We start from the raw sequence: 24,943 nt of genomic DNA on the forward strand, positions 1-24,943 counted from the left end.
CTAGTTGCCCTTTCGGGATGTTGTAAAGCCAGGGTTTGTGATGGCAGCTTTCGACTGACAAATAGCTATTAGTGTCAACCGTTTTAAAGTAGGTTTTGGTAATGATTCTATTGCCTTCAAGTGATACATTCAAATCCAAAAAGTCCACCTCTTTGGTGTCTATTTTCCACACAAGTTTAATGTTTTTTTCATTTTTGTTCAAAGTTTCCATAAAATGCTCCAGACTTGCTTTATTTCCATTCCATAGAATGATAACATCATCTATATAACGTTTGTACAGGATTAGCTCTGCCGGCATATGCTCGTAAATGGCTGATTCCTCCCATTGGGCCATAAAGGCATTGGCTATGCTAGGGGCGAATTTCGCGCCCATAGCTATGCCTATGGCCTGCTTGTAGTAGATCTGGTTATGCCAGAAATAGTTAAACTTGAGGCAGAACTCCAAGCATTTGGTCAGGTACTTACGTTGTTTGCACATCATGTTGCTATATTTGCGTAACAGCCACTTGATAGCATGGCATGCATCATGATGGCCCACTATAGTGTATAGTGACGTGACGTCAGCTGTGGCAAGTAAGGTGGTGCCTTCTGCCACAGGGACACTGTCTAGGAGTTGTAGAATGTGTTTGGTGTCTTTTAAATAGGCACGCGTATTTTGTACTGGTGGTTGAATAAAGAAGTCTATATATTGGCCCATTCTAGATGTCAGTGACTCAATGCCATTAACTATTGGCCTTCCAGGGGGTTGGTCTTTGGATTTGTGTATTTTTGGCACTGTATAGATTACTGGAATTCTACAACATTCAGGTACAAGGTATTTGGCCTCTTTTTTATTCAGGATGTTTCTTTTGACACCTAGGTTCACCACCAATTTCAATTCCTTTTTATATGTATTAGTGGGGTTACCTGGTAATTTAATATACGTATCCTCATCAGATAATTGGCGATCTATTTCTCCCAAATATTGTGTTTTAGTCTGAATGACTATTGCTCCCCCTTTATCCGCGGGGCGGATGACCACATCTTTCCTTTCTGTAAGGGATTTGATTCCTTTTTTGATGTGTGCCGGGTCATATTTCTTTTTAACTGTAAGTGTTTCAAGGTCTGCCAGGACCAATTTTTTAAAAACCTCTATATGATGGTTATCCGACACTTGTGGGTTAAAGGTAGAGTTGTTACGCAGCGTACTATGTATTAAATCGTTACTTGGTGGCTGCTGTGTGGGATGTGAAAATTTATCGTTAAGAAAGTATTTTTTCATATTGAGCTTTCTTATGTACTTACGGATCCCAATATAGGTGTCAAATTTATTAAGGTTTTTGACCGGTGCATGTTTAAGCCCCCTATCCAAAACTGCTAACTCTTCAAGTGTCAGTTCTGTGGGGGTTAGGTTTACCACGTTCTCTCCTCGTCTTTTCTTTTTCTTTTGTTGTCCCTTTCCTGCTCTGTTTCCCCTCTTATTTCTGGACTTACTCTTACGGAGTTTTCTTGTGTCCGTCTCCTGGGAGAGCAGTGGGGGTCCTGCATCGATCTTCGTGGGGAATGGTCTCTCCTTTCCCTGTCTAAAAAAGAGGACCGTGGTGCTGTTTGTTGATGGTATTCATGACCTGGTCTCGGATCTTCATAGTGCTGGTCTTGTTGTCCTCTAAGAGGTTCAAATCTATTATGGACTGCAGTGGGGGTTCTAGTATACCCTCCATAATATTCAGATATCTGTGGGGGTCCCCTAATTGGGTTACCATAATAGTCATACATTTGTAATGGAGGGGGTCCTCTATAGTATCCTCCGTATGGTTCCTGTGCTGGGGGGGGAGGACCTCTATTGTCTCTTGGATTTCTTTCATTATGTTGACCATTATTGTAAGGTTTTTTGTTGTTGGGCTTCTTAAAAGGTTTTTTCCATTGTTTTTTAGGTGTATGATATGTATATTGCCCACTATTATGTTGTTCATACTGTGGTTTCATGTTATCCCTATGTCCTGTTTGTTCCTCCCACCTTGGTGGGGGTCGCATTTGTAGTCCAGCAGGGTCTTGGATTCTGACTTCCTTAACTGGTGTTGATTGTGTGGAATTAGACTGAGCCGATTCTGTTTTCAATTGCCATTTAAAAACGCGATCGGTTTTGTAGTCCGCCACGTCTCTTTGAAATTTTTTAATTTTACGCTGTTGTACCTCCAAATCTTTGGTTACTAGGTTTTTGTTTAGTAACGTGGAGAGTTTTTGAAAATCACTGGACTCTTTATAGGGGTCCAGTTTGGTCTTTATATCTTCAATTTGCTGTTGTACCGTCCTTAATTTCTTCTGTTTTCTTTTTAACAAAAATTTAACTCCCTCTACACTTCTATTATTAAAGAACTCGAACCATTCATCCAATGATTCTTTATCATCAAGTCCATCATTGGGTGGCATATCCCATCTCACTCGTCTAGGTGCTATATTATCTTTTATATATTGGTCGAAGGTATGTATGTCCCACCACAAAGATACCTTTTTCTCCATCAGATGTCCCAGTTTTCTAATGAGACTATCTAGGTCTGTGTTCAGTGTCATATTACGTGTATTAAATACTTCTTCTAAATTGACGCTTCTGTTCTCTATGAAAGTGAAAACTTCCATCGTGGCAGCAAAGGATATGTAAGTGAATAACAAGTGAAAAATATAAATATAGTTCCAATGCGCTACTGTGAGTAGACCAAAGTGAAAAAATAGTGTAAAAGATATATATTTAAATGAATAAATATATATATAGGATACCCGGGGCAGCTATATCTAAAAGTGTTCACGTGACACAAAGAGGGATAAAATGGTAGAAAAGTGATAAGCGCTCCAGGTATGTGCAAAATGCAACCAAAGTGTATACATAAATGAATAAACGACTAACACGGAGATAAAGTGACCAAGCTCAAAAAGTGCAGTACGTGCCAATAAATGATAATAAAAAAGTATAAAATCTGATGTGATAATTAAAGAGGATATCCAGTCCTCTAAGAGTCCATAAGCTCTGTAGGACTAACACATAGATATATAAATAGCAATATACAGATGAGCAAAGTGTATATAGAACGATTTAAAGGCGAGTGAGCAAATAAATAAAAGTGCAACAGTGATGTAAATAGGACAGTCTATAGGTAGAGATGATGAGATGCATCCAAAGAAGATATCTATGTAGAAGGTGGCAGTGTAACAATCCTCATTAGTCTTGTAGTGCCCTTACCATAAAGGTGCTATATGTGCGCATATAGAGATATCCCTCCGGGTCTACGATCGTTCCTGTTCTGGGGACAGTCTGTATATGTTGTTCCAGCAGCTGTGTTCAATTAGGCTCTCCTGGACGTGTGTCTCCCGATGTCCTCCGGATCTCCGGTCACCTTTCTCCTAGGGTCACTTGTTTCCAATGTCTAGAAACTGCTGCATACCTCCATAGTGCTCTCAATTATATTGTTCAATGGATAAGACAGTGGGGTGGGGAGAGAAGAAAATAGCCTCCAATGGTGTAGTAGGATTAAGCATCCACAGGTATTTATTAGGGTTAAAAAAGCGAGTGGCACACACAGTGCTTAAATAGCAAAAACAGCGTGTAAAAACAAAGTACAGACGTGGCGTTTTGAAGTTGCCGCCTTGCGTCTGATAGCCTCCGGCTTGTGTGAGTATAATCCTCGGTCTCGACTCAGCTCCCTACGGCGTTACGTCACGCACCTCGTGACTTCATCAGGGGATTCCTATTGGCTGTCGGGCCGCTGGCTAAATACGCCCAAACCGGAAGTAAACAGTCATCCATTTTCTTGAAGTCCATGTTCATGGACATAATGTATTACATGGGTGCTGATATTGGGACGTGGCTTACAGTAAAGGTGAACACCTTAGTTTGATGATTATCATCACGTTTCATGTGTAATCCAAGTGTTAGACTGGGAATAATATTTACAGAGGAAACTAAAAGGGTACATCTTATCGCAAATGGCGATGGGCAATAAGAAAAATCAGTCATATATAATTACACACACATATCATGTTAAAATAAACATTAAAATTATAATGCTAAAAGGTTAGCTTCTAAAAAAAGGGGTGATTGGTATGATCACAGTGTTTATTAAAAAGATAGTTAATAGGGATATTAAACATGATAGGTTAAAATTAAAGCCAAATAGCGCAATAAGTGACGTAGTGTAAGTGCATCAATGTCGTGGTTTATTAACCCTCAGTGGGCCGATGGACAGACATTGGCCTTCGTTGGTGCAAATGCAACTATTGGGTTTATAGTATTAAAAATGGACTAAGTGAATGGGAAGTGGCGGTGTGGATGAGACAGAGGTCCTAGGTAGTGGATATAGCCATAGCTAAATTAACATTTCTGCACATAAGGACTATGTCTCGTTGTGCAAAAGGACTTAGCTAAAGGGTTAAGTGGTAAAAGTAGTGATGAAGGGTCAGGTACGTTTCCACTAAATGGGATCAGTAGGAGACTGTACTACCCGTATATCTACTTGATAAAAAAGTAATAATATCCATGAGTATACCTATATAAAATTGTCTCAACCGATACTCCCACAAGCCCAAGTCCATCAGGGCAATTTAAGTATCATAATGACATACATTCACATTAAGTGATGACTGAAGTCAGAGAAAGATGAAAAATAAAAATAGTAAGAAACATTTAAAAAAATTTAAAAAATTATTTAGAAGTTATTTAAAAAGCAATTCAGGTCGAAATCCACATTCATACCTCCTGGAGTGAGTGTGTTTAAAGTATGAATCCAGCGTGATTCTTTTTGGCTAATGACTCGTATTTTATGGCTACCTCTCCAAGATGCTTTGTATTTTTCTATGCCCCAAAATTGGAGCATAGTGGCATCCTGGTTGTGCACTTTCGCAAAATGGCGTGACACGCTATGTTTGGGGTAGCCCTTAGTAATATTACGTACATGCTCTTCCATTCTGTATTTTAATTTTCTTTTAGTCCTTCCCACATATTGCAGATTACAACTGCATTGGAGCACATAGATAACGCCCTCAGTGTGACAACCAATGAAATCCCTTATTTGGTAAGTTTGTCCTGTCGTAGTGCCATTGAAGTCTAATCGTTTTCCTTGAAATGGTTTTGAATGTCTACACGCAAAGCAATTCCTGCACGGGTAGAATCCCTTTCCGGAGAAGAAGGAAAACATTGGTTTGGGAGGAGAGGCAATGACCGATTTGACCAATAGGTCTCTTAAAGTGGGAGCTCGTTTATATATTATATTGGGTTTCTTGGGGAGGATTGTCTGCAGATCTTTATCTCCCAATAGCACATGCCAGTGCCGTTGGATGAGTTTATTGATTTCTTTATGCTGAACATTGTAGTCTAGTATAAGACTTGGTGCTCCATTATTTGGCGGTACTTTAACTACTTGCCGTCGCCGCACCGTCATAATACGTCCACAAGGTGGCTCTCCTAGGCGAGATCACGTATTATGACGTCCTACCCTTTAGCCGCCACTAGGGGCGCACGCGCGCCGCCGGAGGCGCGCGCACGCGCCCCCCGCTCGCCCCCGACTCCCGTGCGTGTGCCCGGCGGGCGCGATCGCCGCCGGGCACACGCGATCGCTCGGTACAGAGCGGGGAACGGGAGCTGTGTGTGTAAACACACAGCTCTCGTTCCTGTCAGCAGGGGAAATGCTTTTCTTCGGTTCATACACTGTATGAACCGAGGATCAGTGTTTCCCCTAGTGAGGCCACCCCCCCCCCCACAGTAAGAACACACCCAGGCATACTTAACCCCTTCCCCGCCCCCTAGTGTTAACCCCTTCACTGCCAGTGGCATTTTTATAGTAATCTAATGCATTTTTATAGCACTGATCGCTATAAAAATGCCAATGGTCCCAAAAATGTGTCAAAAATGTCCGAAGTGTCCGCCATAATGTCGCAATACCAAAAAAAAAATCGCTGATCGCCGCCATTACTAGTAAAAAAAATATTAATAAAAATGCCATAAAAATACCCCCTATTTTGTAAACGCTATAACTTTTGCGCAAACCAATCAATAAACGCTTATTGCGATTTTTTTTTACGAAAAATATGTAGAAGAATACGTATCGGCCTAAACTGAGGAAAAAAAATGTTTTTTTATATATTTTTGGGGGATATTTATTACAGCAAAAAGTAAAAAATATTCATTTTTTTCAAAATTGTCGTTCTATTTTTGTTTATAGCGCAAAAAATAAAAACCGCAGAGGTGATCAAATACCACCAAAAGAAAGCTCTATTTGTGGGAAAAAAAGGACGCCAATTTTGTTTGGGAGCCACGTCGCACGACCGCGCAATTGTCTGTTAAAGCGACGCAGTCCCGAATCGCAAAAAGTACTCTGGTCTTTGGGCAGCAATATGGTCCGGGGGGTAAGTGGTTATTGGCCGTCTTATTCTCCAGCATATGTTTTCTGTCCAATTTTTGTACATTAATTACTTGTTCCTTTAGCCAGGATATATCATATCCTTTATCCTCGAATCTTTTTCCGATAAATTGGGCCTGCTCGTTATAGTCTTCCTCCTTGGTGCAATTTCTCTTTAGTCTGACTAGTTGCCCTTTCGGGATGTTGTAAAGCCAGGGTTTGTGATGGCAGCTTTCGACTGACAAATAGCTATTAGTGTCAACCGTTTTAAAGTAGGTTTTGGTAATGATTCTATTGCCTTCAAGTGATACATTCAAATCCAAAAAGTCCACCTCTTTGGTGTCTATTTTCCACACAAGTTTAATGTTTTTTTCATTTTTGTTCAAAGTTTCCATAAAATGCTCCAGACTTGCTTTATTTCCATTCCATAGAATGATAACATCATCTATATAACGTTTGTACAGGATTAGCTCTGCCGGCATATGCTCGTAAATGGCTGATTCCTCCCATTGGGCCATAAAGGCATTGGCTATGCTAGGGGCGAATTTCGCGCCCATAGCTATGCCTATGGCCTGCTTGTAGTAGATCTGGTTATGCCAGAAATAGTTAAACTTGAGGCAGAACTCCAAGCATTTGGTCAGGTACTTACGTTGTTTGCACATCATGTTGCTATATTTGCGTAACAGCCGCTTGATAGCATGGCATGCATCATGATGGCCCACTATAGTGTATAGTGACGTGACGTCAGCTGTGGCAAGTAAGGTGGTGCCTTCTGCCACAGGGACACTGTCTAGGAGTTGTAGAATGTGTTTGGTGTCTTTTAAATAGGCACGCGTATTTTGTACTGGTGGTTGAATAAAGAAGTCTATATATTGGCCCATTCTAGATGTCAGTGACTCAATGCCATTAACTATTGGCCTTCCAGGGGGTTGGTCTTTGGATTTGTGTATTTTTGGCACTGTATAGATTACTGGAATTCTACAACATTCAGGTACAAGGTATTTGGCCTCTTTTTTATTCAGGATGTTTCTTTTGACACCTAGGTTCACCACCAATTTCAATTCCTTTTTATATGTATTAGTGGGGTTACCTGGTAATTTAATATACGTATCCTCATCAGATAATTGGCGATCTATTTCTCCCAAATATTGTGTTTTAGTCTGAATGACTATTGCTCCCCCTTTATCCGCGGGGCGGATGACCACATCTTTCCTTTCTGTAAGGGATTTGATTCCTTTTTTGATGTGTGCCGGGTCATATTTCTTTTTAACTGTAAGTGTTTCAAGGTCTGCCAGGACCAATTTTTTAAAAACCTCTATATGATGGTTATCCGACACTTGTGGGTTAAAGGTAGAGTTGTTACGCAGCGTACTATGTATTAAATCGTTACTTGGTGGCTGCTGTGTGGGATGTGAAAATTTATCGTTAAGAAAGTATTTTTTCATATTGAGCTTTCTTATGTACTTACGGATCCCAATATAGGTGTCAAATTTATTAAGGTTTTTGACCGGTGCATGTTTAAGCCCCCTATCCAAAACTGCTAACTCTTCAAGTGTCAGTTCTGTGGGGGTTAGGTTTACCACGTTCTCTCCTCGTCTTTTCTTTTTCTTTTGTTGTCCCTTTCCTGCTCTGTTTCCCCTCTTATTTCTGGACTTACTCTTACGGAGTTTTCTTGTGTCCGTCTCCTGGGAGAGCAGTGGGGGTCCTGCATCGATCTTCGTGGGGAATGGTCTCTCCTTTCCCTGTCTAAAAAAGAGGACCGTGGTGCTGTTTGTTGATGGTATTCATGACCTGGTCTCGGATCTTCATAGTGCTGGTCTTGTTGTCCTCTAAGAGGTTCAAATCTATTATGGACTGCAGTGGGGGTTCTAGTATACCCTCCATAATATTCAGATATCTGTGGGGGTCCCCTAATTGGGTTACCATAATAGTCATACATTTGTAATGGAGGGGGTCCTCTATAGTATCCTCCGTATGGTTCCTGTGCTGGGGGGGGAGGACCTCTATTGTCTCTTGGATTTCTTTCATTATGTTGACCATTATTGTAAGGTTTTTTGTTGTTGGGCTTCTTAAAAGGTTTTTTCCATTGTTTTTTAGGTGTATGATATGTATATTGCCCACTATTATGTTGTTCATACTGTGGTTTCATGTTATCCCTATATCCTGTTTGTTCCTCCCACCTTGGTGGGGGTCGCATTTGTAGTCCAGCAGGGTCTTGGATTCTGACTTCCTTAACTGGTGTTGATTGTGTGGAATTAGACTGAGCCGATTCTGTTTTCAATTGCCATTTAAAAACGCGATCGGTTTTGTAGTCCGCCACGTCTCTTTGAAATTTTTTAATTTTACGCTGTTGTACCTCCAAATCTTTGGTTACTAGGTTTTTGTTTAGTAACGTGGAGAGTTTTTGAAAATCACTGGACTCTTTATAGGGGTCCAGTTTGGTCTTTATATCTTCAATTTGCTGTTGTACCGTCCTTAATTTCTTCTGTTTTCTTTTTAACAAAAATTTAACTCCCTCTACACTTCTATTATTAAAGAACTCGAACCATTCATCCAATGATTCTTTATCATCAAGTCCATCATTGGGTGGCATATCCCATCTCACTCGTCTAGGTGCTATATTATCTTTTATATATTGGTCGAAGGTATGTATGTCCCACCACAAAGATACCTTTTTCTCCATCAGATGTCCCAGTTTTCTAATGAGACTATCTAGGTCTGTGTTCAGTGTCATATTACGTGTATTAAATACTTCTTCTAAATTGACGCTTCTGTTCTCTATGAAAGTGAAAACTTCCATCGTGGCAGCAAAGGATATGTAAGTGAATAACAAGTGAAAAATATAAATATAGTTCCAATGCGCTACTGTGAGTAGACCAAAGTGAAAAAATAGTGTAAAAGATATATATTTAAATGAATAAATATATATATAGGATACCCGGGGCAGCTATATCTAAAAGTGTTCACGTGACACAAAGAGGGATAAAATGGTAGAAAAGTGATAAGCGCTCCAGGTATGTGCAAAATGCAACCAAAGTGTATACATAAATGAATAAACGACTAACACGGAGATAAAGTGACCAAGCTCAAAAAGTGCAGTACGTGCCAATAAATGATAATAAAAAAGTATAAAATCTGATGTGATAATTAAAGAGGATATCCAGTCCTCTAAGAGTCCATAAGCTCTGTAGGACTAACACATAGATATATAAATAGCAATATACAGATGAGCAAAGTGTATATAGAACGATTTAAAGGCGAGTGAGCAAATAAATAAAAGTGCAACAGTGATGTAAATAGGACAGTCTATAGGTAGAGATGATGAGATGCATCCAAAGAAGATATCTATGTAGAAGGTGGCAGTGTAACAATCCTCATTAGTCTTGTAGTGCCCTTACCATAAAGGTGCTATATATGCGCACATATAGCACCTTTATGGTAAGGGCACTACAAGACTAATGAGGATTGTTACACTGCCACCTTCTACATAGATATCTTCTTTGGATGCATCTCATCATCTCTACCTATAGACTGTCCTATTTACATCACTGTTGCACTTTTATTTATTTGCTCACTCGCCTTTAAATCGTTCTATATACACTTTGCTCATCTGTATATTGCTATTTATATATCTATGTGTTAGTCCTACAGAGCTTATGGACTCTTAGAGGACTGGATATCCTCTTTAATTATCACATCAGATTTTATACTTTTTTATTATCATTTATTGGCACGTACTGCACTTTTTGAGCTTGGTCACTTTATCTCCGTGTTAGTCGTTTATTCATTTATGTATACACTTTGGTTGCATTTTGCACATACCTGGAGCGCTTATCACTTTTCTACCATTTTATCCCTCTTTGTGTCACGTGAACACTTTTAGATATAGCTGCCCCGGGTATCCTATATATATATTTATTCATTTAAATATATATCTTTTACACTATTTTTTCACTTTGGTCTACTCACAGTAGCGCATTGGAACTATATTTATATTTTTCACTTGTTATTCACTTACATATCCTTTGCTGCCACGATGGAAGTTTTCACTTTCATAGAGAACAGAAGCGTCAATTTAGAAGAAGTATTTAATACACGTAATATGACACTGAACACAGACCTAGATAGTCTCATTAGAAAACTGGGACATCTGATGGAGAAAAAGGTATCTTTGTGGTGGGACATACATACCTTCGACCAATATATAAAAGATAATATAGCACCTAGACGAGTGAGATGGGATATGCCACCCAATGATGGACTTGATGATAAAGAATCATTGGATGAATGGTTCGAGTTCTTTAATAATAGAAGTGTAGAGGGAGTTAAATTTTTGTTAAAAAGAAAACAGAAGAAATTAAGGACGGTACAACAGCAAATTGAAGATATAAAGACCAAACTGGACCCCTATAAAGAGTCCAGTGATTTTCAAAAACTCTCCACGTTACTAAACAAAAACCTAGTAACCAAAGATTTGGAGGTACAACAGCGTAAAATTAAAAAATTTCAAAGAGACGTGGCGGACTACAAAACCGATCGCGTTTTTAAATGGCAATTGAAAACAGAATCGGCTCAGTCTAATTCCACACAATCAACACCAGTTAAGGAAGTCAGAATCCAAGACCCTGCTGGACTACAAATGCGACCCCCACCAAGGTGGGAGGAACAAACAGGATATAGGGATAACATGAAACCACAGTATGAACAACATAATAGTGGGCAATATACATATCATACACCTAAAAAACAATGGAAAAAACCTTTTAAGAAGCCCAACAACAAAAAACCTTACAATAATGGTCAACATAATGAAAGAAATCCAAGAGACAATAGAGGTCCTCCCCCCCCAGCACAGGAACCATACGGAGGATACTATAGAGGACCCCCTCCATTACAAATGTATGACTATTATGGTAACCCAATTAGGGGACCCCCACAGATATCTGAATATTATGGAGGGTATACTAGAACCCCCACTGCAGTCCATAATAGATTTGAACCTCTTAGAGGACAACAAGACCAGCACTATGAAGATCCGAGACCAGGTCATGAATACCATCAACAAACAGCACCACGGTCCTCTTTTTTAGACAGGGAAAGGAGAGACCATTCCCCACGAAGATCGATGCAGGACCCCCACTGCTCTCCCAGGAGACGGACACAAGAAAACTCCGTAAGAGTAAGTCCAGAAATAAGAGGGGAAACAGAGCAGGAAAGGGACAACAAAAGAAAAAGAAAAGACGAGGAGAGAACGTGGTAAACCTAACCCCCACAGAACTGACACTTGAAGAGTTAGCAGTTTTGGATAGGGGGCTTAAACATGCACCGGTCAAAAACCTTAATAAATTTGACACCTATATTGGGATCCGTAAGTACATAAGAAAGCTCAATATGAAAAAATACTTTCTTAACGATAAATTTTCACATCCCACACAGCAGCCACCAAGTAACGATTTAATACATAGTACGCTGCGTAACAACTCTACCTTTAACCCACAAGTGTCGGACAACCATCATATAGAGGTTTTTAAAAAATTGGTCCTGGCAGACCTTGAAACACTTACAGTTAAAAAGAAATATGACCCGGCACACATCAAAAAAGGAATCAAATCCCTTACAGAAAGGAAAGATGTGGTCATCCGCCCCGCGGATAAAGGGGGAGCAATAGTCATTCAGACTAAAACACAATATTTGGGAGAAATAGATCGCCAATTATCTGATGAGGATACGTATATTAAATTACCAGGTAACCCCACTAATACATATAAAAAGGAATTGAAATTGGTGGTGAACCTAGGTGTCAAAAGAAACATCCTGAATAAAAAAGAGGCCAAATACCTTGTACCTGAATGTTGTAGAATTCCAGTAATCTATACAGTGCCAAAAATACACAAATCCAAAGACCAACCCCCTGGAAGGCCAATAGTTAATGGCATTGAGTCACTGACATCTAGAATGGGCCAATATATAGACTTCTTTATTCAACCACCAGTACAAAATACGCGTGCCTATTTAAAAGACACCAAACACATTCTACAACTCCTAGACAGTGTCCCTGTGGCAGAAGGCACCACCTTACTTGCCACAGCTGACGTCACGTCACTATACACTATAGTGGGCCATCATGATGCATGCCATGCTATCAAGTGGCTGTTACGCAAATATAGCAACATGATGTGCAAACAACGTAAGTACCTGACCAAATGCTTGGAGTTCTGCCTCAAGTTTAACTATTTCTGGCATAACCAGATCTACTACAAGCAGGCCATAGGCATAGCTATGGGCGCGAAATTCGCCCCTAGCATAGCCAATGCCTTTATGGCCCAATGGGAGGAATCAGCCATTTACGAGCATATGCCGGCAGAGCTAATCCTGTACAAACGTTATATAGATGATGTTATCATTCTATGGAATGGAAATAAAGCAAGTCTGGAGCATTTTATGGAAACTTTGAACAAAAATGAAAAAAACATTAAACTTGTGTGGAAAATAGACACCAAAGAGGTGGACTTTTTGGATTTGAATGTATCACTTGAAGGCAATAGAATCATTACCAAAACCTACTTTAAAACGGTTGACACTAATAGCTATTTGTCAGTCGAAAGCTGCCATCACAAACCCTGGCTTTACAACATCCCGAAAGGGCAACTAGTCAGACTAAAGAGAAATTGCACCAAGGAGGAAGACTATAACGAGCAGGCCCAATTTATCGGAAAAAGATTCGAGGATAAAGGATATGATATATCCTGGCTAAAGGAACAAGTAATTAATGTACAAAAATTGGACAGAAAACATATGCTGGAGAATAAGACGGCCAATAAAGTACCGCCAAATAATGGAGCACCAAGTCTTATACTAGACTACAATGTTCAGCATAAAGAAATCAATAAACTCATCCAACGGCACTGGCATGTGCTATTGGGAGATAAAGATCTGCAGACAATCCTCCCCAAGAAACCCAATATAATATATAAACGAGCTCCCACTTTAAGAGACCTATTGGTCAAATCGGTCATTGCCTCTCCTCCCAAACCAATGTTTTCCTTCTTCTCCGGAAAGGGATTCTACCCGTGCAGGAATTGCTTTGCGTGTAGACATTCAAAACCATTTCAAGGAAAACGATTAGACTTCAATGGCACTACGACAGGACAAACTTACCAAATAAGGGATTTCATTGGTTGTCACACTGAGGGCGTTATCTATGTGCTCCAATGCAGTTGTAATCTGCAATATGTGGGAAGGACTAAAAGAAAATTAAAATACAGAATGGAAGAGCATGTACGTAATATTACTAAGGGCTACCCCAAACATAGCGTGTCACGCCATTTTGCGAAAGTGCACAACCAGGATGCCACTATGCTCCAATTTTGGGGCATAGAAAAATACAAAGCATCTTGGAGAGGTAGCCATAAAATACGAGTCATTAGCCAAAAAGAATCACGCTGGATTCATACTTTAAACACACTCACTCCAGGAGGTATGAATGTGGATTTCGACCTGAATTGCTTTTTAAATAACTTCTAAATAATTTTTTAAATTTTTTTAAATGTTTCTTACTATTTTTATTTTTCATCTTTCTCTGACTTCAGTCATCACTTAATGTGAATGTATGTCATTATGATACTTAAATTGCCCTGATGGACTTGGGCTTGTGGGAGTATCGGTTGAGACAATTTTATATAGGTATACTCATGGATATTATTACTTTTTTATCAAGTAGATATACGGGTAGTACAGTCTCCTACTGATCCCATTTAGTGGAAACGTACCTGACCCTTCATCACTACTTTTACCACTTAACCCTTTAGCTAAGTCCTTTTGCACAACGAGACATAGTCCTTATGTGCAGAAATGTTAATTTAGCTATGGCTATATCCACTACCTAGGACCTCTGTCTCATCCACACCGCCACTTCCCATTCACTTAGTCCATTTTTAATACTATAAACCCAATAGTTGCATTTGCACCAACGAAGGCCAATGTCTGTCCATCGGCCCACTGAGGGTTAATAAACCACGACATTGATGCACTTACACTACGTCACTTATTGCGCTATTTGGCTTTAATTTTAACCTATCATGTTTAATATCCCTATTAACTATCTTTTTAATAAACACTGTGATCATACCAATCACCCCTTTTTTTAGAAGCTAACCTTTTAGCATTATAATTTTAATGTTTATTTTAACATGATATGTGTGTGTAATTATATATGACTGATTTTTCTTATTGCCCATCGCCATTTGCGATAAGATGTACCCTTTTAGTTTCCTCTGTAAATATTATTCCCAGTCTAACACTTGGATTACACATGAAACGTGATGATAATCATCAAACTAAGGTGTTCACCTTTACTGTAAGCCACGTCCCAATATCAGCACCCATGTAATACATTATGTCCATGAACATGGACTTCAAGAAAATGGATGACTGTTTACTTCCGGTTTGGGCGTATTTAGCCAGCGGCCCGACAGCCAATAGGAATCCCCTGATGAAGTCACGAGGTGCGTGACGTAACGCCGTAGGGAGCTGAGTCGAGACCGAGGATTATACTCACACAAGCCGGAGGCTATCAGACGCAAGGCGGCAACTTCAAAACGCCACGTCTGTACTTTGTTTTTACACGCTGTTTTTGCTATTTAAGCACTGTGTGTGCCACTCGCTTTTTTAACCCTAATAAATACCTGTGGATGCTTAATCCTACTACACCATTGGAGGCTATTTTCTTCTCTCCCCACCCCACTGTCTTATCCATTGAACAATATAATTGAGAGCACTATGGAGGTATGCAGCAGTTTCTAGACATTGGAAACAAGTGACCCTAGGAGAAAGGTGACCGGAGATCCGGAGGACATCGGGAGACACACGTCCAGGAGAGCCTAATTGAACACAGCTGCTGGAACAACATATACAGACTGTCCCCAGAACAGGAACGATCGTAGACCCGGAGGGATATCTCTATATGCGCACATATAGCACCTTTATGGTAAGGGCACTACAAGACTAATGAGGATTGTTACACTGCCACCTTCTACATAGATATCTTCTTTGGATGCATCTCATCATCTCTACCTATAGACTGTCCTATTTACATCACTGTTGCACTTTTATTTATTTGCTCACTCGCCTTTAAATCGTTCTATATACACTTTGCTCATCTGTATATTGCTATTTATATATCTATGTGTTAGTCCTACAGAGCTTATGGACTCTTAGAGGACTGGATATCCTCTTTAATTATCACATCAGATTTTATACTTTTTTATTATCATTTATTGGCACGTACTGCACTTTTTGAGCTTGGTCACTTTATCTCCGTGTTAGTCGTTTATTCATTTATGTATACACTTTGGTTGCATTTTGCACATACCTGGAGCGCTTATCACTTTTCTACCATTTTATCCCTCTTTGTGTCACGTGAACACTTTTAGATATAGCTGCCCCGGGTATCCTATATATATATTTATTCATTTAAATATATATCTTTTACACTATTTTTTCACTTTGGTCTACTCACAGTAGCGCATTGGAACTATATTTATATTTTTCACATGATAAAACTGTTGTGCTCTTTTACACGGCAGGAGTACAACTGAAAACTCAACAGAACTTTATCTTGTATCGTGTGCCAATTTGGAACAAAGGAAAGATGTTTTTTAATAATTTATGTGTTGTGAAATCTTTTCTTTTCTTAATTTGGATGTGGTCAAAAGCAGCTTCCTGTGCAAGAAGGAAACCTGTCTGAGTAGGCTACAGGCCGTAGTGTCACAAACGTGCTGATACCTGCAAGAAAAGTAAATACTGTCATTTGTAGATCCTATAGGGACACAGCTAATAAAAGGATCTGCACCTTTATTTAACTACCACTTTCTCTAAAGAGAGTCACTCCCTTGTTGGCTGAAATGCAAGGAAGCAGTGATAGAGGCACACTTTGCTGGTTTGCGCAATAAGTGAATGACTCCATAGGAGAAGATGAGTTGAGTTTAAAGAATACATCTGTATATAGTGAATTCTCTTTTGTGGTAAAATATCAGAGTGTTCCTCCATTCATTCGATCTTATTGTGTTTTTGTGTTAAGTTAAAGAAAAAGAGGATGCTCATGCAGATCCTGAAATCCAGCCTATGAAAGAAGATGATGGAACATTTGGTGAATACAGGTACAAGTCTACAACTGTAAACTCTACATTTTTGGTTTTATTTCTGAAATAAAATAAAAAAATCCTAGAAGCTTTTGAAGATGCCTTTAACAATCGGACAGGTTTTTATTTTATTTTCCAAAGTGTCTTAGAAAAATGACAGCTTGTCTTTCAATGACAACACTTCCACTTTTATTTGCATTTCATTGTTTAAATGAATAAGTAAAACAATCTGCTCTCTGACTAGTAGAGGCAGTTGTCTGTTGGCAGAGGTAACATTTTAAAGTGATTTTGTTGCAAATTCTAATAAGAGAATTAAAACAGGATCTACACTTATTGATGCACTTTGCATCAATCGGTTTTATAAATCAGCAGCTGGACTATATACTGTATGTTATAGGATCAGGAGCACAGAAGTATCTTCCAAACAAAACCCTTGTCATACAACTGATGAAGATATAATTCAGATAAGGCATGTCTTACCAGTTTCTTTGTACCTGAAATGTATATACCATCCCTAAATCCTCTCTCTAACCAAGTGAGATGAATTTAACTTAAAAATAATACATAACATTTTTTATCAGAATGTCGGATGCTTTCCGTTTCACTGACTTTATGTCAAATATGTTAGGAGGCTTTTTATAAAGGTAATTTGTTCAGTTCAAATACCTAGTTATGTGCTGTGGAATAGAGGTGGCCTGGCGGTTCGCTCCGTGGTCGGTTTGTAGCGAACTTTGCTTGTTCGCGGTTCGCCGCAACTTTACATTGAGAAGAACTTTGACCCATGACACATCCATCAGGTGGTACAGGACAGCCAATTGAGACATTTCAGCACATGGACATACCCCCTACCTTATAAATAGACCTGATCTGGTGGCCATTTTACATTCTGCTTTTTGTCAGTGTAGGGAGAGGTTGCTGTGTGGAGCAGGGACAGGCTGTATTGAAACAAATCGCAAGCTAATTTTTTCTGTTTTGCTGCTTTACCTCTTGCTACACACAGTGACAAACGATACTGGGAAAAAAGTTTTAGAACTGGTGTTATACATTCTGCTTTTTGTCAGTGTAGACAGAGGTTTCTGTGTGGAGCAGGGACAGACTGTAGTGACACAAATCGTTAGCAAATCGTCCACAAAAGTCCCTTTAAGGACTGGTATAGGTGTACTATTGTTTGGTGTGCAGTATATAGGGGTGTAATACACTTATAATATGACGCCAGTGCGAAACGTTGGCCATACTGATTTTTGTGGGCTTGCAGTGACTGTATGCACAGTTGAAAATAAAGACATCTCTTTTAAAGAAAATTTTGGAGTGCGGCTGTCCAGCTTTTGTTCTTTTGTTTTTTGCCATTACCGCATTGCCAGCACCCTGGTGGTTCAACAACCCCTGATCATCACGAGGCTCACCTGGAGCGGTGAGAATTCTGTCTGTGTGTCAAAACGACAGATTAAAGCCGGGTGTTATATAAAAATATATTTTCATATTAGTGTATTTGGGTACTGCAGAATTTTTTTTCTGTTTTGCTGCTTTAACTCTGCTACGCACAGTGACAAACGTTACTGGAAAAAAATTTGGTGCGATAAACCAGTGGCCCCCCCAAAATCACAGATTGAAGCGGGGTGTTATATACCTTCTTCCACATATACTGTGCTTCTCTAGAGACTTTTGTCACAGGGTCATTTAAAAAAATGACAGGCAGAGGAAGAGGCAGGCCCTTCCGCAGGGGTGATGGGGGTAGGGCAGGAGCACCAGGCCGGAGCCAAAGTGGGAAGTGGCACAAGGTGCATTCGATTACGTTAAAGGACGCACCAGACTTGGTTAAGTGGCTCACCACCACCATATACTCTCCGCTTGAGTCACAGGAATTATTTTCCGATCCATCAGAAGACATTTCCGATGCACAGCCATTATTGCCATTGGATCAGAAAGAGGAGGTAGCAACAGCCGCCACGCGGCAGTCTGACGACAGTATCCAGATCAGCCCAAGGAGGTTGGTCCCCGCTGCCTACTCCGAGATCTCTAATGTTAGTGGTGGGGAAGGTGACACTCGATAATGTGTCTACAGACGTCACGTGGGTGCCCGCAAGAGAGGAAGAGAAGGGGAGTTCAGAAGGAGAGATGGACCAGCAGATAGGAAGGAGAAGCAGGCTGAGCTTACATTGCACAGGGGGGACAAACCAGACTGCTAATGTATCAGGAGCGAGCCATCAACCATGTACGGTCACATCTGGCGCTGCCAGGATGCCGGCCCATGGCTCCGCAGTGTGGGCTTTTTTTAACGTGTCCGCTGCTGACAATAGTGTTGCCATCTGCAGCCTTTGCAGTCAACGCATAAGTCGCGGTAAGCCCAACATTTACCTAGGGACGACCGCCTTAAGAAGGCACCTGGCCTCTCATCACCGAACTTGGTCGTGCAGCGATTCGTTGGCAAATACCCTGGGGTTCAGGACGTCTTGCGGCAGGCCAGGAAAATCTCGGGCCATTTCAGAAGATCTTACACGGCCATGGCTCGCCTTGCTGACATTCAGTGGCGACACAACCTGCCCGTCAGACGTCTTATTTGTGACTGCCCGACGCGATGGAACTCAACATTGTATATGCTTGATAGGCTGCTCCAACAGAAACGTGCAGTTGACTACCCGAACGAACTCTGGGGCAGGACAGGTTCTGTGGAGCTTGTTTTTTTTCACCGCGCCAGTGGCTTCTCATGCGCGACTCATGCAGACTTCTGCGCCCATTTGAAGTCAAGTCAACAACGGGAGTCTGAAGAGGAGTCAGAGGAGGATGGTTCTGGGGCGGATGAGGTGGAGAAAGATGAGCATGCTTTAAACCTTTCTGGGATCCCTGGTGTTGTCCGTGGATGAGGGGAGGAGAACGAGGATGACATTATTCTGGATGATGAGCAGGAGCCAGGCCACTACACCGGTTCCAGTTTAGTGCAAATGGGGGCCTTCATGCTCCAGTGTTTTAAGAGGGACCCCTGTATAAAAAGCATAATGGGCAAGGACCAGTACTTGGTGGCAACGTACTTAGACCCCTGGTACAAACAAAAAATGGCGGAAATGTTAGCACCATCACAGAGGGCTATCAGAATGCAGCACTTCCAGGCCTTGCTTCGAGAAATGCTGCATTCTGCTTTTGCGTGCACTGGCAGAGGAATTTCCCCTCACAGAGAAACAGTTGCAGGTATAATCCAACAGCGCATGTGCAAGAAGAGGGCGGTTTGAAGATGTGTTGGTCACTAATGAGATCATTCTTTCAGCCGACCCATCGACAGCTGTCCTCCGGATCCAGCATCAAGGAAAGCCTAGACCGAAAGGGTTAACGGCCGATGTGGACACACTGAGAAGTGATGAACCCCTGGACTACTGGGTGGGCAGGCTTGACCTCTGGCCAGAGCTTGCACAATTTGCAATGGAACTGTTGGCTTGCCCCTCGTCCAGTGTCCTGTGCAAAAGGACGTTCAGCGCAGCAGGGGGGGTTGTGACCGATGAGCACACTCGCCTAGCTCACAACAGTGTTGACTACCTCACATTTCTAAAGATGAATGAGGCATGGATCTCAGAGGAATTCAACACATGTGACCAGTAGACCATGTTTGATTCAAATTGCTCATGACAGGCCACAAATATCCGCCACCACTCATAACAATTCATTGTCCCTGTCCTAGGTAAATACAGCGGCATTAAAAGGCCTTTTATGTTTGTTGAATGCCTAATTTTTGGGGCCTGCACTTATTTATCCTGTGAATGCCTAATGTACTGGCCGACACTTCTGTATCCGGTGAATAGCTTAATGTACCTCCAGCCACAGAATACAAAGTTGTTTGCTGTCAGGTGGATGCCTGTCGGATAATTGTTGGGGCCTGTAATGGCCGACACTTACTTCTGTATCTGGTTTTTCGCTTAATATTTCTGGTAGGTCAGTGTCCATGTTGTGGGACTATTTTTGCACAGCTAGTAAGTATTTTGTGGCTGCAAATATGACCTGCAGGTTTTTAATGTTCGCCTGCCATTAAAGTCAATGGGAACTTGCGGTTCGCGAACATTTTAGAAAGTTTGCGGTTAGCGTTCGGGAACCGCCCCGTCAGATGTTCGTCCATCACTACTGAGGAATATGCAAAAAGCTGAATTTTTCTTGCCATAACTGGATGTTGGCTTCACTTCATCCCTCACTTCACTTGGCATGTTAGGCTTGAGTCTCACCAGAAATGTGCATACTTATGTAGGTTGTTAATGATTTGAATCGCATAATAAAATGTAATGTAAAATCAGCATACCCAAAATGCAGTTTACATGAGTTCTCCACAACCCTTTGATGTGAACTGTGGGGATGGGCAAATCAGTTGATTAGAGAGCCTTTTTCACTGGCATAAATGTATCTATAGAATATACAATTCTAATTTGCTTGAATGTAATTAGTATTATTTTAGTATCACATAGTAAGTCGGGCCCAGTATCCCCTCACTTCACACTCTAGTAAATCAGACACCATGGGGTTGATTTACTAAGGGCAAATAGGCTGTTCCGTTTGCAAGGGAGTTGTCCTTTAGCTTAGTGAATGAGGTGAAGCTCTGCTGACTTCCATCATGTGCAAGCAAAAACATTTTTTTTCCTTGCTTGTGATTAGGGATTTGTTGCTAATTGAATTTCCAGCACATTTATTAAGCTCTAGGGAAAATTCCCTTGAAGAATGCAAATTCACTGTCTATTTTTTCTTTAGTAAATCAACCCCCATAACTTTATAACATAAATTGTTTATTATGATGTTTGGGTAATATTTAGAGTTTTTCGGACTATTGTGCTTTACTTAAATGCCTAAATCATCATATAAAAATAGTTTGAAATCAGGCTTTCTAATTTCATGTGCAAATAATGATTTATATTCCTTAGGTGATTTGTATTTATTTTCTTTATTTTTGCTATGGCATATATAGGTTAATTGAAAGGTAGGAGTTGTTTGCAAAAATGTATATAAAGCTTGAATTTATCCTATGACTTTCCTTGTTTAGAGTGATAAACGTTTGATATAGCATTTACAAATGTTTATTATGCTCTGAAAATCTTACATGTTTACAGTATCAGTGAGATGCATAGATTGTACTTCTGAGTATTAAAGTACATTAAGTAATAGTTGTCTTTCCTCTATCTCTCCTACTATGATCATGTTTATATAAGAAAGTATATAGATGACTACTATACTGCACTGACAAGAATCACAAATATGCTGTAGTCAATCGCAAATCATGTGGTGTTTTAAATGTTGCTATAGTTTAAAAAAAAAAGGATTATGTGCAACAAGCAAGTTTCTGCCATGTGTGTATTACTAATAAGTGTCATATGATATTATTATATGTTTATGCTCAAGTTATGCTTCTTTTATCTATCAGCGATGCTGAAGACCAAAAACCGCTTAAAAAGGGAAGCCGGACTCCGTCAGATAGAACGGTGAAAAAAGATGACAGCGATGACAGTTTAGTTGACTACGGGGAAGGAGTAAATGGTCAGTTCAATGAAGATGGCTCCTTTATAGGACAATACAGTGGTAAAAAAGAAAAAGAGCCTGTAGAAGGCAATGAAAGTTCAGAAGCTCCATCTCCGGTGAACGCTATGAACTCCTTTGTGTAGACATTTCCACCTGGTCACATTCTCTTTTGCAGACTGCCATGTTTCATTCAGTGCACTCAGTTATCATTCAGTGGTTATATGGAAACACTATGTAGAGGCATATTCATACATTGAACAATACAATCAAAACACAAACTGTTGTAAGTGATACTGGATGTCAGTGTGACAGTAAAATGTCATCATCTTGTTCAAAGCGTAATTGTTTTCTACAGTGTGCAGGAACTGACACCGAATCTACAATGTAGCAAGATGAAAGAAGCCTAAAATCATCTTTCCTTTATGAAAACTGTAAATGCATGAAATGGTACACATTTCAAATACAAACTAGTGTATGTATGCCATGGTATGGTCCTTTGTTATGCAGTCCTTGCTCTGACACCTGGGTATAGAGTCCGTTTCCTTTGTCAGTATTATAGTAGTGTTACAGTGTGTAAAACTTCAATGTCTATATAGACATTGCTGGTGAAATTGGTGAATTTATTGTATAATATATACCATGTCTTTATAAAAGACTAGAACATATATATATGATGGCTAAATAATTTAAGTATGACACTTGCATTTGCTGATGCTTACTCCAACCCAAATATAATCTTTCTGCGCCCATTATTTTATCGCCTTTAACGTATAAAGTATTACACATTGTATTTTGTACACCATGTTATCAATCAGGTTATTTAGAATGAACAAGTGATATGCTTTGCAATGCATTCTGGGATTTGTATTTTTCAGTCACTGATGGGACATTGGAATGCCATGATCAGCATTACGAACCTGCAAGCATACTGTTCAGTGCCTTTATTTGAGATGCATTCCATGGTGCACTGCTTGGCTGGATAAAAGAGCAAAGTTTGACTAGTGAACTACAGTATTTTGATTGCCAAAAATGTAAATTGTGTAAATTATAAAAAAAAATATGATAAATGTTATACTGAAATGGAGAGTAATCTTCTGTATTGTAAATTGCTGCAGATCCACTGTTTACTGGTATTTCTATGAATGGCAAAGAGTGCATAGCACAAACACTAATCACACTTAGAACTGAAAGCACAGCATACACCGAAATCCCTACATTCTTTACACATAAAACTGGAGGACATATCCACCAGTTCCTTAGAAGGTGTTTCAGAAAACCTTCAACTTGCAGAAAAACATTAATTAGATTCCTAAATTAATGATAAGAAAATGGAATGCAATAGAGAAAGCTGCTAACAAAGATTAGTAGAGGCGGATATTGGGCATCCGCTATGAAAACCGTTACTTTGAGTAAGTCAACTTTTCCAATACTGTGGTTTAGCTTCATAAAAAATTATATATATAACAGCCTATGGTTGAAGCAATGCTCAGTTTCATTTGCCAATAAATTGCTTTTTCATAACTTGCATCAAGTTTAATTTTAAGTAAGCTTTTGTATGTAGATATTTTGTTCAATTTGTAAATATACAGAAAGATTAGATGCTTTATGCTTCTAGATGTTACAAAGATATAAAGCAGAGGTATGTTGTACTGGGTAAGATAAGAAAAAAAGATATAGCTTATGGAGTGCATGGTATTTTTAAGACATCCACTGAAATGCATTTATTTTGCTGTGAAAACAACATAGTGAACTATTGTACTTACTGCAGACTTCTTGAACTTGTGCCCGTATGTTATATATTGTCATTCCTTCTTTTAGTAATGATAGGAATAAAGCACAAGTTTGGCAGCTGTGTACCCACACTCCTAGTTTTTCCTTCACTTCATGTACATTCTGTAACCCATCCACCTCTACAGCACAACATGTTATTGTGTGTTGATCGGACCTGAAGAATTAAAAAGAATTTATACAGATCAAACATTAAAGCACAATGGCACAGAATCTTGGGATAGAAAAGCTTACCAGTGGCTGTGATGGTCGTTTATCAAGGGAAAAATCACTGTGACATAATTCTGTGTTGTGTCAATTTATATTGCAAAAAAAAAAAAAAATGCTTCAACTTAGACACGGTAATTTGTCTACATTCATGAAGGAAGTATTTGTCTTCATATTGTGACCCCATTGTGCTTTATAATTGACACAAGAGAGCATGAGAATTGTGCCTTAGTCCTTGATCAATGACCTCCAGACAAGTAACACATGCTAACACAAAATATGCATGTTCTGTTTCATCCACAGACTCTCTTGTGTAAAAATAAAAATTTTGTATGATAATAAATGTGTTCCAATTTATTAACTGTATGTGTCAGTAATTTCAATGTGCATTTCTTAAACATATGTGAGACATTACAGAATGGGCGCTAAGTAATGCACGACAAATGTATCATATTTCACCTTTTTTTTTCGTGTAGCAGACAGACCGATAATAAAATGACTATGGATTCCTGCATTTGCATTTTTCTACTGTACATGCTTTGAATACATGCATTCATTTATTTATTTACATTGCATTAGTCCATCCTTCATTAGCTAAAAATGCAAACTTTCTTGTGAACGTCTTGCTGCTATTGCTGTTTTGCTTCTACATTTACAGTTGATCTAAAGGCAAAACTTTTATCATTTTGATAGCATAATTGAGGGTTATAACCCCTATCATCTGCACTATTAAGAAGGTTTTTCCTTCGCTTCCTGTCCAATAGCAAAAACAGGAAGTGACAGGAAATCCCTCCAAAGTGAGGGAATGTCTGGTTGTGACAGTTTCATCAGAACTAGTTTCCATTTTGAAAGATGTCCCCTCTGTTCTTGTTCTCGTGACAACACAGAATTTGGGATTGCACTTTCAATCTTGGAAACCGTATAGAGGACAAATAGAGAGGATGAATCTCCCTAACGAGGGTA

At 39.7% G+C, this 24,943-nt stretch overlaps 1 protein-coding gene across 28 annotated transcripts in view; it reads left to right on the forward strand.

The window, feature by feature from the left end:
• The window catches only part of NRCAM (neuronal cell adhesion molecule), a 301,106-nt gene extending 276,769 nt beyond the window's left edge, over positions 1-24,337 (forward strand). For all 28 annotated transcript variants that reach the window (XM_040343832.1, XM_040343842.1, XM_040343838.1 and 25 more), the window contains 2 exons: positions 16,444-16,522; positions 21,891-24,337. In XM_040343832.1, the coding sequence (XP_040199766.1) occupies positions 16,444-16,522; positions 21,891-22,128 (317 nt within the window). In that variant the 3' untranslated portion in view covers positions 22,129-24,337. The remainder of the gene's footprint in view (positions 1-16,443; positions 16,523-21,890) is intronic.
• Positions 24,338-24,943: the final 606 nt, after the last annotated feature.

The sequence above is a fragment of the Rana temporaria genome, chromosome 3 (genome assembly GCF_905171775.1).
Source record: "Rana temporaria chromosome 3, aRanTem1.1, whole genome shotgun sequence".
In the NCBI taxonomy this organism is placed as follows: domain Eukaryota; kingdom Metazoa; phylum Chordata; class Amphibia; order Anura; family Ranidae; genus Rana; species Rana temporaria.